Source organism: Ornithorhynchus anatinus, chromosome X1 (genome assembly GCF_004115215.2).
Source record: "Ornithorhynchus anatinus isolate Pmale09 chromosome X1, mOrnAna1.pri.v4, whole genome shotgun sequence".
NCBI classification, from domain to species: domain Eukaryota; kingdom Metazoa; phylum Chordata; class Mammalia; order Monotremata; family Ornithorhynchidae; genus Ornithorhynchus; species Ornithorhynchus anatinus.
Genome location: NC_041749.1, coordinates 44,660,291 through 44,675,660, shown reverse-complemented (window position 1 = coordinate 44,675,660; position 15,370 = coordinate 44,660,291). Strand labels below are relative to the sequence as shown.

General features: G+C 53.4%; 2 protein-coding genes across 3 annotated transcripts in view; both read right to left on the bottom strand.

Annotated features, from left to right (window-relative positions):
* Nucleotides 1–2,676, bottom strand: part of DDX46 (DEAD-box helicase 46) — a 39,864-nt gene extending 37,188 nt beyond the window's left edge. The window contains exons 1-2 of the mRNA XM_029050151.2: nt 2,585–2,676; nt 1,909–2,142 (exon numbers count right to left, since the gene is read on the bottom strand). Coding sequence (XP_028905984.1) covers nt 1,909–2,142; nt 2,585–2,601 — 251 coding nt within the window. The 5' untranslated portion in view covers nt 2,602–2,676. The remainder of the gene's footprint in view (nt 1–1,908; nt 2,143–2,584) is intronic.
* Nucleotides 2,677–6,976: 4,300 nt separating this feature from the next.
* Nucleotides 6,977–14,539, bottom strand: CAMLG (calcium modulating ligand). Of its 2 annotated transcripts, none has more exons than XM_001510631.4 (4): nt 14,341–14,539; nt 11,548–12,002; nt 10,543–10,608; nt 6,977–7,601 (listed from the first exon to the last, which is right to left on the bottom strand). In XM_001510631.4, exons 1-4 carry the CDS (start codon nt 14,537–14,539, stop codon nt 7,419–7,421), a joined length of 903 nt encoding a protein of 300 aa, XP_001510681.3. In that variant the 3' UTR covers nt 6,977–7,418. The 2 variants fall into 2 exon arrangements, with proteins under 2 accessions (XP_001510681.3, XP_028907786.1); XM_029051953.1 differs by having other exon boundaries at nt 11,548–12,003; nt 14,363–14,539.
* Between the last annotated feature and the right edge of the window lie 831 nt (nt 14,540–15,370).

Sequence of the window (15,370 nt, the reverse complement as noted above, 5' to 3'; positions counted from 1 at the left end):
CAGGTCTACGTAGATGATTGCCAAATCTCCTCTCCAGCCCTCCCCTCTCTCCTTCTCTGCAATCTCGCCTTCAAGTCATCTCTACATGGAGGTCTCACCAATCCCTCAAACTGAACGTGCCCAAAACAGAACTCTTCAACTTCCCACCCAAACCCTGTCCCACCGCCGACTTTCCCATCACTGAATGAAGCAGAAACATCCTACCTGTCTCAAGTCGTCTGTCTCACCTCGGCATTATCCTCGACTCATCCCTCGTTCAACCCCTCTATTCTGTCACCAAGCCTGCCAGTTCTAACCTCACAACATACCTAGAACCCACTCATTCCTCTCAATCCAAACTATTAGGTCGATCGAAACACTTAGCGTAGCCCGCCTTCACTAGTGCATCGGCCTCCGCGCCGACCCCCGTCTCCTGTCTCTCCCCAATCCAGTCTTCATTCTGCTGTCCGAGTCGTTTTTCTAAACGGGCTTAAAGTGGTTTACTCAATCACCTCGCCCCCTCCTACCTCACCTCGATGACTTCCTACTACAATCCAGTCCTCACGATTCACTAGCGCCCACCTAACTCTCCAGTTCCTCCATCTCGCAGCCGACCCCTCGCCCACAGCCTCCCTCCGGCCCGGAGCGGCCGCCCTCCCCACCTTCGGCCCCTTATCAGAAACGCACCTCCTCCAAGTGGCCTCCCCCAGCTAATCCCTCACTTCTCCTACTTCCTCACCCTTCTGGGTCGCCCACGCACTCGGATCTGCGGCTTCGGGCAACCGATGGCCACCCGACCCTAGGCCCCACGCCCCCTACGTAGGTACCCGTCGTCGGGAAACAGCGTGGCTCGGAGGAAAGAGCCCGGGCTTGGGAGTCAGAGGTCATGGGTTCGAATCCCGACTCTGCCAGTCGCCAGCTGTGTGACTGTGGGCAAGCCACTTCACTTCTCTGGGCCTCAGTGACCTCAACGGTAAAATGGGGATGAAGACCGTGAGCCTCACGTGGGACCATCTGATTATCCCCTATCTACCCCAGTGACTAGAACCAGTGCTCTGCCCATAGCAAGCGCTTAACAAATACCAACGTTATTATTTAGTGTAGCGGCTGTCTCCCGCTCTGGCCTGTGAGCTCACTGTGGGTGGGAAACGGGTCCGTCCGCTCCGCTGTCCCCGCTCGGGCGCTCGGGACGATGCTTGCAACCCCGCAGGCGCCTAATCCGTAGGATCGCAAGAGAGATGGTTGGGGAGAGCTGTGGTCCGGGGGCTTGCCGAGGGGGGCGGGGGTGGTGGGCGGGAGAGCCGGGGAGGGGTGAAGCGTGGGATTTGGGGGGCTGGGGGAGGAGGAAAAGGGGAGAGCTGCCGCGGGGCTCCAGCTCCACGAGAAGCCGAACGGCCTCGGGGCAAGAGCCCCCGGGCTCGGGAGTCGGAGGGCGTGGGTTCTAATCCCGGCTCCGCCGCCCGTCTGCTGTGTGACCTTGGGCAAGTCGCTTCGCTCCTCCGCGCCTCAGGTAGCTCTTCTGTCAAAGGGGGAGTGCGAGCCCCACGTGGGACAGCCTGCTGACCTCGCCCCCTGCGCCCCCCCGGCCCCCCGGCCCCCCGGCCCCCCGCCCCCGGGGCCGAGAACCGTGCCGGGCACCCAGTAAGCGCTCAGCGGAGACCCTGGTCAAATCCCTCGCGTATTATCCCGGCCCTGCCACTCGTCAGCCGCGTGACTGGGGGCCAGTCACTTCACTTCACCTCACTTCTCTGGGCCTCGGGGACCTCATCCGTAAATCGGGGATGAAGACCGTGAGCCTCCCGTGGGTCCAGCTGATGACCCTGGATCTCCCCCCGCGCTTACAACAGTGCTGTGCACACAGTAAGCTCTTAACAGCTACCAACATGGTCGCCCCCGGCCGTCGGCCCGGGGGTGGGGGAGAGGGGCTACCTGGGGCGTTTCCTGTCGCGGGATCGCGACCTCCTCTTGTCCCTGCTGCGCGACCTGTCCCTGCGGCGGTCTCGGTCTCGGTCTCGGTCTCGGTCCCGGTCCCGGTCCCGGTCCCGGCTGCGGGAGCGCCGCTCGTCGCGCTTGGGCCGCTTGTCGGGCGGGGAGCGGCTGCGGGAGCGGCTGCCCGACCGCCCGCCGGACCGGCCCCGCGACGCCGACCGCTTCCGGTAGTGCCTGCCGGGGAGGGAAACCGCCGTCAGGACCGGCCCGCCCGGTCGGGCCCCGGGGCGGGAGGGGGGAAGGCCAAGCCAGGTCGGCCCGACGGCCCGTGGCCGAGGCGCAGGCGGGGGGGGGGGGGGGGGCCGGCCGGGCCGGGCCAGGCCACCCCCGGACAGACGCCCACCCCGGGCCCTGGGGAGAGGACAGGAGCGGGGCGGGGCCCCGGGAGCCACCCGGCCACCCCGCTGCGCCCGCCGGGGCCGGGGTCGGGGTCGGGGCCGGGGCCGGGGTCGGGGTCGGGGCCGGGGCCGGGGTCGGGGCCGGGGCCGGGGCCGGGGCCGGGGCCGGGGCCGGGGTCGGGGTCGGGGCCGGGGCCGGGGTCGGGGCCGGGACCTCCCCTCCACCTCCCCCCCCCAACCTCCTCCTCCCCGGTCCCGCTCCCCGGGCCGCTCCTCACCGCGATTCCCGGCCCATGGCGAGGCCGGGGCGGAGGCCGGCGTTCCCTCCCTCGTGCTGCGGCGCTGAGGCGCGGCGAGCGGGGGGCGGCGAGCGGGGGGCGGCGGCGCTAAGCGGGGGCGGGAGCGGGAGCGTCCATCCCGCGGGCCGCAGCCGACGGGAAGGGGCGGCCGCGCCGCCAAGAGGGGGAGCCGGCCGGGCCCAGGCCGCGCCGCCCGGCCCCACCGCGCCCTCTGCCGGCCGGAGGAACCAACGGCGACGCCACGCTCCCCCCCTCCCCGCCCCACGCCGCGCTCCTTCGCTCTTGCACTCACTCAGTCCTTCAGTCATTCATTCAATAGTACTCAGTGAGCGCTTACTATGTGCAGAGCACTGTACTAAGCGCTTGGAATGGACAAATCGGTAACAGATAGAGACGGTCCCTGCCCTTTGACGGGCTTACAGTCCAATGAGGGGGGGGGGGGGGAGGAGAACAATGGCGATAAGCGGAGTGAAGAACAGACTGGAGCGGGGAGAGACAGGAGGAAGGGAGATCAGAGAGGAGGCTGACACAATAATCCAGTCGGGATATTACGAGAGCCTGTAGCAGTAAGGTAGCCGTTTGGGTGGAGAGGAAAGGGCGGATCTTGACAATATTGTAAAGGTGAGACCGGCAGGCGTTGGTGAGGGATTGGATGTGTGGGGTGACTCTGAGAGAGCCTGGTTACCTTGTACTCCGTAGCGCTTAGAACAGTGCATAGGAATCGCCAAGCTCTTAGCGCTTACTGTGCGCAGAGCGCTTGGGAAAGTACAGATCGGCAACAGGTAGACACTATCCTCGCCCACAGTGGGCTCACAGTCTACGAGGGGGGACCCGGATGTCAAAAGAAGTCAATGGGCATCGGGAGCATCGATATAAATAGAATTATAGAGATAGTCACATCATCGATATAAGTAAATCGAATCAGAGATATCCACATCATGAATAGAAATAAATAGAATTATAAATATGTACAAATAGACACAAGTGCTGGGGGGGTGGGGGAAGGAGGTAGGGCAGAGGGTGGGAGTCGGGGCGATGGGGAGGGGTGGGGGAGCAGAGGTAGAGCGGGCCTCAGATTGGGAAGGCCTCCTGGAGGAGGTGAGCTCTCGGTAGGGCTTTGAAGGAGGAAAGTGTGCTAGTTCGGCAGAGGTGAGGAGGGAGGGCCTTCCAGGCCAGAGGGAGGACGTGGGCCCGGGGTCGACGGCGGGACAGGCGAGGACGAGGCACAGCGAGGAGGTTAGCGGCACCAGAGGAGTTATTCATTCTTTCGTTCATTGATTCATTCATTCATTCCTATTTATCGGGCACTCACTGTGTGCAGAGCGCTGTACCAAGCGCTTGGAAAGTACAATGCAGCAATGACGAGAGACAATCCCTGCCCACCCCGGGTTTACAGTCTATAAGGGGGAAGACAGACATCAAAACAAGTAAACGGGCATCAATATAAATAAATACAATGATAGATACACATCAGAACAAGCAAACAGGCATCGATAAATAGAATTATAGATATGTACCTATGTACACAAGTGCTGTGGGGCGGGGGGGGAGGGGGGGAAGGGAAGAGCAAAGGGAGCGATTCGGGGTGCTGCGGAGGGGAGGGGGAGCTGAGGGAAAGTGGGGCTTGGTCTGGGAAGGCCTCTTCCTGCCATTCCTCCAAGCGCTTATGTATATAACTTTATACTCTTTTTTTCTTCCTGCCATAATTTGTTCTAGTGCCTTGCTCCCCTGCTAAACTGTTAAGCTCCTCAGGGGCAGGGATCCTGTCTACTGATTGAGTCGTGCTCTCCCAAGCATTTAGAGTACAGTTCTTAGTGGGTACTCAATCTCCCCCTCCTACCTCAACCTCACACACAGACTTAGTGGGCACTCAATCAGATGATGACCCTGTATCTACCCCAGCGCTTAGAACAGGGCTCTGCACATAGTAAGCGCTTAACAAATACCAACATTATTATTATTATCTCCCCCTCCTACCTTAAGCTCACACACACTTCATTTAACTAATGCCAACCTACTCTTTGTACTTGGATCTTGCCTGTCTCACCACCGACTCCTGGCCCATATCCTTTCCCTGGCTGGAACTCCCTCCCCCTTCATTTGAACAGACCAGCACTCTTCCTACATTTAAAGCCCACCTAAAATGACATCTCATTTAAAGAGGCCTTAAGCCCCCATTTCCCTACTCGCTCTTCATCCTCTATTGCCTCTGCAGCTGGATCTGTTCTTCATCCTTTGATATTCCCTCCTCCCTTGGCTCCATAGCACATGCGTATGTGTTCTTTTACCCTGCCATTTCCCCTATCTGTAATTTATTTCCAAGTCTCCCTCCCCACCTCTAGGCTATAAGCTTCTTGTGAGCCGGGATCTTCTCTACCAACTCCATGCTATACTCTCCCAAGTTCATTCATTCAATAGTATTTATTGAGTGCTTACTATATATGTGCAGAGCACTGGACTAAGCGCTTGGAATGTACAACTGTGTGCAGAGCACTATTCTAAGATTGTCTCTGTTGCCAAATTGTACATTCCAAACACTTAGTACAGTGCTCTGCACACAGTAAGCGCTCATTAAATCAGTCAATTGTATTTACTGGGGAATGTGCAGAGCTCTGCATTAAGCACCTGGGAGAAGACAATATAATAGTAGTGTTAACCTTCTCACTGGGCCTCCATCTCTCCTGTCTCGACACCGACCCAACCCCTGGCCTGGAAGGCCCTCCCTCCTCAAATCCGCCAGGCAATGACTCTCCCCCACTTCAAAACCTTATTGAAGGCCCATCTCTTCCAAGAGGCCTTCCCAAACTAAGCCCCGCTTTTCCTCAAGAGGCCTTCCCAGACTAAGCCCCGCTTTTCCTCAACTCCCACTCCCTTCCGCATCCTCCTGACTTGCTCCCTTTGCTCTTCCCCCCTCCCAGCCCCCCAGCACTTATGGACATGCCTGTAATCTTACTTATTGGTATTGCCTGCCTCCCTCTAGACTGAGAGCTCGTTGTAGGCAGGGAATGTCACTGTTTATTGTTCTATTGTAGCTTCCCAAGCACTCAGTACAGTACTCTGCACAGTGTTTAATAAATACAATTGATTGAATGAATGAATGAATTCATTCCCTGTCCACAAGTTTACAGTCTAGAGAAGACAGGCATTAAAACAAATAAATTGCATATTTATTTATATTTATCATAGATAGCTCTGCCCACAGAAGGCACTCAGTACTGTTGCTTGCCCAAACTGGTTGGTAGTTTGAAAGCAGCCATTAGTAAAAAGTGCAGCCCCGGCTCTGGGTATCTGGGTAGTCTTGGTAGTTTTTAAAATCTTTTCTAAATGGCATTTGGTAAGCATTTGATGATGACGATTACGGTATTTGTTACATGCTTACTATATGCCAGGCACTTTCCTAAGAGGAAGGGTGGATTTTAGCAACGTGGTGAAGGTGGAACCGACTGGATGGACTGAATATGTGGGTTGAATGAGAGAGAGGAGTCAAGGATAACACAAAGTTACGGGCTGGTGAGACAGGAAGGATGGTGAGGCCGTCTACACTGAGGGAGAGTCAGGGGAGGACAGGGTTTAGGTGGGAAGATAAGAAGTTCTGTTTTAGACATATTAAGTTTGAGTTGAGAGGACATCCAAATAGAGGTGTCTTGAAGGCAGGAGGAAATACGAGACTGCAGAGAGAGCAAGAGACCAGGGCTGGGGATGTGGATTTGGGGATCAACCGCATAAAGGTGGCAGTCGAAACCATTTGAGCCAATGAGTTCTCCAATGGAGTGCATGTAGATGGAGAATAGAAGGGGACCCAGAGCTGAACCTGAAGGGCCACCCCCAGTTAGGTAGTGGGAAGCAGAGGAGGCGGCGGCGGAGGAGCCAGGAAAAGAGACTGTACTCCAGTGCCCTCAGCTCCATTTGAACCGCACTGGCTGTCCTTTAATTCAGGTTGATGTTAAGGCTTGCATGCATTAAAACTCACCTTCAGGTTCTTATCAGTGCTTTGTCAAAAGTAATTCTGCAACATACTGAAGCTTTAGCCAATCAGTAAAAAAAAAAAACATTTTTATGTTGGAGGGTTGATTTGGCCAGATACATATTTTCAGGCCATATGCACTGGGGAGAGATGAGGAAGAAGGGGTGGCTCTGGATTGTTGTACTCAAAGGAAATTATCATTCTTTTTTATATTCATGCCCTTCTCCTGCTCTAGACCACAAGCTCATTGTAGGCAGAAAACGTGTCTACTAACTTTGCTATACTGTACTTTTCAAAGTGCTTACTACAGTGCTCGGCACATAATAAGCACTCAATAAATGTGACTGATTGGTTGACAAAGGGTATTCCCTTTTGGGAGTAAAATGAGGCAAAATAAGGCTACGAGATGAGAGTTCTTTCCATTTTTAGGATGGATTAATTTATTGTACAGAAGGAGAAGACAAATACTGGAAACAGTCCCCGGGGGCAGGCGACCCGACCTCTGGCAGTTCCGCTAAATGCACAAGAAAGGTCTCTCAGTTCTAAAAAAGCACAACTCGAGGGGGAAGTGTGGAGTAAGTTGGGAACTCTGGGTGTGACACCCAGACTCTACCCTCCACACCTGAAATTGTATATTTAGCAACTGAATACTTGGTACTAGGACACAATCCCAACATATTTGACCAAAGACCCTGCTCTTCCTTTCACAGTAGTGGATTTACAACCCCTGGGAAGAATTCTGTACAAAATGAGAGAAACCTGTTCGTCCCCCACGGGTGCTACAGTAACACAGGACAGAAAACACGTTTTGCAAGCTACTCTATTGAGTTTCACAGCCATCTTGGCCCTTCAGACCCCCCAGAAGACAAGCAGTTCATGGCAAAAGATAAAAGTGAAAAAGTAGACACAGAGATCCGTGAAGACATCGCCCATTTTGCTGTAGGTGTCCATGGACCGACTAATAACTTCAGCAGGGATTCCAGACAGTAGAAGTGCAGCCGTCAACACTGTTGTTTTCATCTTCTTTTCCCCCTGAACAAAGACACGGGAAAACTGATGAGCAAAATCCCACTACCACTTTGAGCCAGCCAGGTAAACCCCAAGAACACGCGAAATCGGCCCAGCAATTTTTAGCAAGCTTAAGCTGAAAGCAGGCCTCAAAACCAAGTGTCAATTCGGTGGGCATAAAGTTATGGTTTCCTATTTAGTGGCACAGCTGGCCACCGGACCTCACCGGCAGACATGTCTAATCTTCATTTTGGCAGTGGATTGACTGTTTTTCAGCACTGTTCCCTAATGCTGAAGAGGCCTGTCAGGCAATGTCGTTTGGCTTTGCTTTGGACTCGCTTCGCTTGACAAGCTGAGTTCAAAGAAGACAAGGCCAAAGTGGACTTGGGTTCAAAGTGGACCAACGATCCGGCTACGTCGGATCGGCTACCGACGATGGGCTACCGAAACCCGGGTGCTTTACACAGACCATTAAATAGGCGACGTGAAAGCCATCTTTTCCTCCTCTTGACCACTGTGTATTTAAGCACGTATCAAAACTAAGCCTGAAGACCTTTCCTGGTGACTTAATACTAACTACCAGGGGCTAGTGAAAACGAGGTGCTTTGAGATCGGGAAGAAGAAACTTATTCTCCAAGAAAGTCACCCTAGGAGATAGGCTATCTTACTTACAATCCAACAATAAAATATAGAGTCCTGTCAGATTTGGGGGCTGGCACATTTGGAAAAGGTGAGAGCTGGTGAGAGACTGAGTTTAGGACAATGATCATGAATAAAAGCCAGCAGCAGCAGCTATCGCTCCCTTCCTATCATCGCCCCTTCCGTGGCATCAGAGATTTAAGGGGCACCTGCACCCGGAGTCAATGAGCCCCAGAGTTTCTGCCAGAGGAAACCAGAGGCTCAGGGCTCTGATTCTTCCCTTGGCCATCCCACCCCTGCCTGAGGTTTGGAGGTGACAGTTTAAAGGGGCCCCTGGCTCCTCCACCTACATGACGGTTAAAAAGGAAGACTGTCAGGAACCGGAAGGACACTGACCTAGGGAAGCAGTGTGGCCTAGTGGAAAGAGCACGGGCCTGGGAATCAGAGATTCTGGGTTCTAATCCTGGTTGTGTCACTGGTCTGCTGTGTGACCTTGGGCAAATCACTTCTCTGAGCCTGTTTCCTCAACTGTAAAATGAGGAATCAATACCAGTTCTCCCTCCTACTTAGACTCTGAATCCCATGTGGGACAGGGACTGTGACCGACCTGAATACCTCGTGTTTAGATTAGTGTTTGACACATAGTAAGCACTTAACAAATATTATTAACAAGGTGGTAAATAAAAAGCTAAACCAACAGTTCCAATATAACATTAAATACTGTAACCCTCTGTCCTGCAAAAACAGAAAACACTATCCAAAAGACCTTGCTCCAAATTCCTAATGGTCAGTACCCCCTGTCCTTTCACTTTCTGAATCTGAGCTGTTTCTTTTTAAAAACATTAACGCTCCATTTTCAAGCTCTTTGAGGGCAAGTGAAGGGCAGCTTGGAGGGAAGCAGTCAGCTAAGTAATCATTTCAACAGGAAGATCACTCTTGGGATCAAGATTGCCAACTCCTCCTCCTCCCCTCCTGGTTGGGCTCTTCCAAGAGGTAGAACCAGGCAGACCAGGTGTAAGCTACCTAGCTGGGCTCCACTATTCAGGTACGGTAACCTCCCCTAAAACTGGCACCTGCACCGCCCGCAAGTACCCACAGGGCAGAACAGCGGGACAATATCCGTTTGAACCAAAAATGTTTATCTAGAGTGAAATTCAGCTATGATGAAGAAATGCTGGGGCCTGATTTTCAATGGCCCCAAGACCTCATTTCTCTACGAGGCTCTGGTCTAAGCTGATGGCTGTTTGGAGACCTGGGGATCCTTCCCACAGACCTCTTCATATCCGACAGAAGATCGCTCTCCCCCGCCCCCATCACTTCAAAGACTCATTGAAAGTCTTTATCAAGAAGCCTTCTCAGATTAAGCTCTGAGATTTCCTCTTCTCCCACTCCCTTGTGTCATTCTGATTAGCTCCCTTTATTCACTCCTCTCAGCCCCACAGCACTTATGGTGCATACCCATAATTTATTGATATGAATGCATCTTGCTCTCTAGACTGTAACCTCGCTGTGGGAAGGGAATGTGTCTACCAACTGTTATACTGTACTCTCCCAAGTGCTCTGCGCACAGCAAGCACGTGAATACAACTGATTGACCTACATACTTTCTCCCCTGAACCCGTCCCTTTGTAGGTGAGGGGTCTTGGGCTTTCCAAGATACCCTCCTGGCCCCAGAGATGGCCGGACAAACGTGCTGGGGGAAGTCTAGGTTAGCAGCAAGGCTCCCCAAATACTACTACGATCCAGAAGTACAACTAGAGTAAGCTCTGCGGGAGGTCTGGACACTCACTGCCTCATGCCCAGTGCCACCACCCTCAGGGGTGAGCTGGATTGGGGAAGTGCTGGGAGGAAAGCAGGGCCCAAGTCAGCAGGGTAAGTTCCAAGATTTGGGGCTTCCAAACTCATCCGCAGGTTCGGGAGCTCTAGGGTTTTGGTGACTCACCCTGTAAGCCAACCCAGATGCCCTTCACTGCTTGGGCCATCTCCAGAGAAGAGAGGGCCAGGGGTAAGAGTGATGAGATCTCCAGAGGCAAATTAGTGGCACCTCTTCCTATTTATTTCTGCTCCTTAGGCAAAGAAACCCCCCCCCCCACACACCACCCAGAGAACTCTATTTCTCTATTCCTAAACAACCCAGACCCTTAGGCTCTGCTAAACCTACACTCATCCCTATTACTGTTCATTTCAAGGCATGGTCTTAATTTCCAATTACTGAACTGTTTGTAGGGGCCCCCAAGCTAGCAAAACAAAATAATCACAGACACCGCCCTCCAAGAATAACGCACATTTTCATGCAATTTTTTTTTTTTTTAGAGAACAAGCTTACCTTGGGAAAATATTTTGACAATCCCATATAAGCAAGTTGTAAAGTAAGAAATGGTGCAAAAATGGACTGTGGAAACACAACAGAAGAAAATTAGACTTTCCCACTCCAGAGCTCTGAAGTCATAAGACAAAACCGCCCCAACCACCTCATTCCTGACAGAAAAAATATTTCAATTGAGATTAGATGTCTAAAATCAAATTTTTCCTTAGAAAAATGGTAAGTAATGGAATTTGATGTTTTGATTATTGGGACCACGATGCACTTTTTTCTCAAACCTCATTTTAGGTCATTCATTGCTATCTTTGTCATTTATGGCCCCCTCTACAAAACCATTAACTGTTGGGGGTATAAGCTCGAATTTACACTATCTTGTGTAAAATAAAACAAAAAAAAAACCCTGAGGAAGAAATACAAGCATAAACTTTACACATATTGTTATTTAGAGAATATTCCTATGAGTTTTGGTTTACCTAAAACCAATAAGAGTTTCATAGCAAAATCAGCATTTCCCTCTGGGCAGGGGAAGTTATTTTTTTGGCCTCCCCAGGTTCTCTTTGCCTGAAAAATGAACCCTTCGTTGTGTATCAATTTCATCCAATAATAATAAAGTGATGGTACTTGTTAAGCACTTACTATGTGCCAAGCACTGTTCTAAGCGCTGGGTTAGATAGAAGGTAATCAGCTCGTCCCACATGGGGCTCACAATCCCTCTTTCACAGGGCTCACAGTCTTAATCCCCATTTTACAGATGAGGGAACTGAGGCACAGAGAAGTGAAGTGCCTCGCCCAAAGTCACACAGCTGATAAGTGGCGGAGCCGGGAACAGAATCCACGACCCCTGACTCCCAAGCCCACACACTTTCCACTATGCCAAGCTGCTTCTCTGGATGTGAACATTGACAAATGCTCGCTACTAAGCATTTTCAAGATCCACAGTCCGTACTGAAAGAGATTTGTGGTGTTGGATTGTTCCTACTCTCCATGGGTGTCTTCACTTGAACTTACCAGGTATTTGCATACAAAAGCCCTGACTCCAAAGGCAAGAAGAGCACACCCCACCAATCTAAAAATGCGAAAAGAATCGAATTCCTCTGCTGAATTCCCATTCTCCTGACCGGGCTTCTCACTAATCAACTGGTTTCTTAGCTTCATGGCTTCATCGAATCTTGACAGGTACTGGTCTAACCGGTGCCGGGGGCCTCTCTGGGCATTTTCCACCGTTGGATCACCTCTGCTCCGTGGCCGGAGCTCAAGGTGACCCTCGTTATTACATTCTACAGGTGCGTTGAAGGAGTCCTTTTTGTCACCCAGGTGGGAACTCTTGAGCTCTGATATACCACCCTGCTGATCCTTGGGCCCTACTGAATCTCCGAGCACCACTCTCTTTGAAACTGATGGAGCGGGGAGGCAGTCCAGATTTTCACTGCTTAGCTGTTTTGGCTCGGTGTGACTTTCTTCTTCTACGAGAGAGGGAAATTAAAAAAAAAAAGTGTTTTATGTTAGACCACATTAGCATTAGCCTGCGTACACAATGCTAAGGCAAATTATAAAGAGAATTTCACAGGATGGTAGTTTTGAATCCAAATTCAAGCTATGCCCAATTAAAATTGGCTCATTCTAATTCAACTAGGATACAGTCTAGGAACTTCAGGGGGCAGGGGCAGAAAGAATAACTCATCCCTAGAATGCCTTTGTCCTGTTGGTCCCGTGAAGCTGAAGTCTAGAAATCTTCAGGCAACTGTGCCTCACCTAACTTTTGAGACTGGCCTAGATTTAGACTGGCCTAGCTGAGAGCACTAACTGGGTTTCTCCTGTTAGCTACTTAACAGCGTCTGGATGACTTCATAAATATGAAGTACCTTGCCGCTATGCTAGTGAATCCTGGAATGTGTAGACTGCATAAATTCGATAGTATTTACTGAGCGCTTACTACGTGCAGAGCACTGTACTAAGCTCTTGGGATGTACAATTTGGCAAGAGAGAGAGCCAATCCCTGCCCAATGATGGGCTCAGTGTCTAATTGGGGGAGATCTACCACCCTCTCCTTTTTCCAAGGTCTGCATTTCAGAATTTGCTGTCAAAGAGGTGTCCGTGTGAATAAAGCACTCAAAGGAATACGAGGAGCTATGAGGTTGTTTCTTATGTTAGAAATGGTGGTCGGAAGAAAGATAAGTACACCCTGCCAAGTTAAAAAAAAAAAAAAAAAGTCCAGACAGTGCTCTACATGGGAACAAAATGTGGGAGATGGTTAAATAAATACAACCTCTTTAATACGGCAAAGCAAGATAAAGGCTAGAAGGATGACGACACTTTCAGTGCAATCACACACAGACACACACACACACACACACACAAATCGCCCTAGTCATCACTGCTTTCAAAGCAGAAATTGGTCTACTACCATTCTTTGTTCATTTCCAGTAGAAACTTGTAAAATGGTTTATATCTATAAGCCTACCAAACAGTAGTTGAACAGTGTCTTGAAAACACCAAAAAAGACATTTGAATGTTTATAATCTTCTTGTAAATGGAGGCATCTGCTAGAAGAAAAAGATGTTGAAAGTACTCTAAAGACAAGACCTAAGGTTAGTTGAATCTACTGAAATATATAGAGTGTGCAAATTTGAGAAAATGGGGACCTCCGAAACTACGATCAAAAGAAATCCCGAGCACGCTCTTACTGATAGTATGATGGGTGCCATTTCTTAATTTTTCTGGATTCTAATAGCTTCTGTGCCGTAACCTTATCTGGCAGGAGGTGCCAAAACAAGGTCTTATGGCAAAACATCTATCCCAGTGATGAATCAACCGGTGGTATTTATTGAGCGCTCTCTATGTGCAGAGCACTGTACCGAGCGTTTGGGAAAGTACAACACGACCGAATTAGCGGACTTGTTCCCTACCCATCACGAGTTTACGGTCTTGAGGGCGGCCACAGAAGGGTTCTAAGAGCACTTCTAGTTTAAAGAAAGCGGCAAATGCAAAATAGAGTCAGCAACTGAAGGGGGTGGGGAGAAAAAGAGGGTACACCCAGGAGTGATGGGAGAGAAAGAGCAGCCCCCACCACCCAAGAATCTCAGTAAGGATGGGAAGATTTTTGCAGGGAAGTGAGCAGCCCTGTCCCAGTAACGTATTAGCTGGCTGGCGCAGCTCCTCTGGTTCCTTTGGGGGTGAGTGGCTTTAAAAATGAGACCCTCCTTCGGGGTCTGGGGGTGGGATTAGACTGTGAGCCCGTCACTGGGCAGGGATCGTCTCTATCTGTTGCCAAATTGTCCATTCCGCGCGCTTAGTACAGTGCTCTGCACTTAGTAAGCGCTCGGTAAATACGATGGAATGAGTGACTGTGTCCTGGGGAGATGTGGCCGACCACGCAGGGAAGGCAGGCCTGTGCCGGCCGGGACGGGGAAGCTGCGCTCCGAGGAAGGATGGGGGCAGGGGGCAAACGGGGGCGGAGGCGGGGGGGCTCTGGGGCCGGTTCGAGAAACCTCCGAGGGGCCGAGGGCGGGCAAGGCTAAAGAAGAGGCAGGAAGGGCCGGGGCGGGGGGCGGGGGGCGCGGGGAGGGAGGGTGTTGGCGCCCCCGTAGCCGGGGAGCTCGTCGTGGGCAGGGAATATGTCTGGGGGCGGAGGGGGGGGAAGGGGGGGCGTCTACCGTCCTCTCCCAAGCGCTCAGCCAGCACCGTCACCATCGGGGCATCTGGGAAGCGCTCACTAGGTGTCACGCCCCGCTCTGAGCCCAGGGCGGTGCGGAGAGAAAGCGGCGAGTAGATGGGGGTGGGCGTCCTGGGCGGGGCCCTCACCGGCGGCGGCGGCGGCGGCGGCGGCGGCGGCGGCGGCCCCCGGCCTGTGGAAGCCCATGATCCGGTTGATGCGCTGCTCCGAGTTCATCAGCAGCTTCCTCCGTCTCATCTCCGCCCGGCGCTGGGAGGCCGTCAGGCCGTCGGCCGCCGGGGGCCCCGGCCCGGCCCCGCCGTTGGCGGTGGCGGCGGGGGGCTCCATGGCGGGGGGCTCCATGGCGGGGGGCTCCATGGCGGGGGGCTCCATGGCGGGGGGCGGCGGCGGGCGGCGGGCGGCGGGCGGCGGCGGGCGGCGGCGGGGAGAGGCGGGGGGCGGGCACGAGCGGCGTCGGGGCCGTCCGTCCGGGGGCGCGCGCCCCACCCCCTCGAGAGCGCGTGCGTGCGTGCGTGCGTGCGCGGCCCCCTCGCCCCAGCCGGCAGGCGAGCCGGCAGTCCCACGCGCACGCGCCAACGGCGGGCCCGCCCCCGTACATCACAGCGGCCCCGCCTCCTCCGGCCTCCAAAGGCCGCGCCCCACACGGCGCCGGAAGGCTCCCCGAGACGCCATCAACGGCCCGGTCCCCGCCTCCGCCTGGGCGGGCGCCCTTCCAACTCGGCCCGTGCGTCCCGCCCTGCGGGGAAGCCCTAAAGGCGGGAGGAGGCTGACGGCACCTCATTTAGAAGTGTTTCCTTCCCCCCCCCGGCCCCTCTCCCGGGGGGCGGAGCGGGACCCGGAAGGAGACGCTCTATGGTCGGCGGGGCGGGGCGCTCCTGTCCTGTCCTGTCCTGTCCTGTCCTGTCCTGTCCTGTCCTGTCCTGTCCTCCGGCGGTGCCGGCCACGCAGCCGCCGGCTCTTCGTGGTTGGCTAAACCGGCTCTCCTCCTCGTCGACGGCTGGGCTGGGCCGGGCCTCCCCGCCCTCCTGAGCTCACCTCCTCCAGGAAGCCTTCCCAGACGGAACCCTCCCTTCCTCTCTGCTCCTTCTCCCTCTGATCTACCCTCTTTCCCTCCCCACAGCGCTTGTGCTTATCTGCCCATATTTATTATTCTATTCG

What these genes read in the sequence shown, in the direction of transcription:
- CAMLG (XM_001510631.4), bottom strand. Translation starts at nt 14,539, where the DNA reads ATGGAGCCCCCCGCCGCCACCGCCAACGGCGGGGCCGGGCCGGGGCCC. An exon ending in CGCCGCCGCCGCCGCCGCCG is followed by an intron (nt 12,003 to 14,340) that starts GTGAGGGCCCCG and finishes CCTCTCTCGTAG; the next exon opens with AAGAAGAAAGTCACACCGAG. An exon ending in CTTTTGTATGCAAATACCTG is followed by an intron (nt 10,609 to 11,547) that starts GTAAGTTCAAGT and finishes GTGTTTCCACAG; the next exon opens with TCCATTTTTGCACCATTTCT.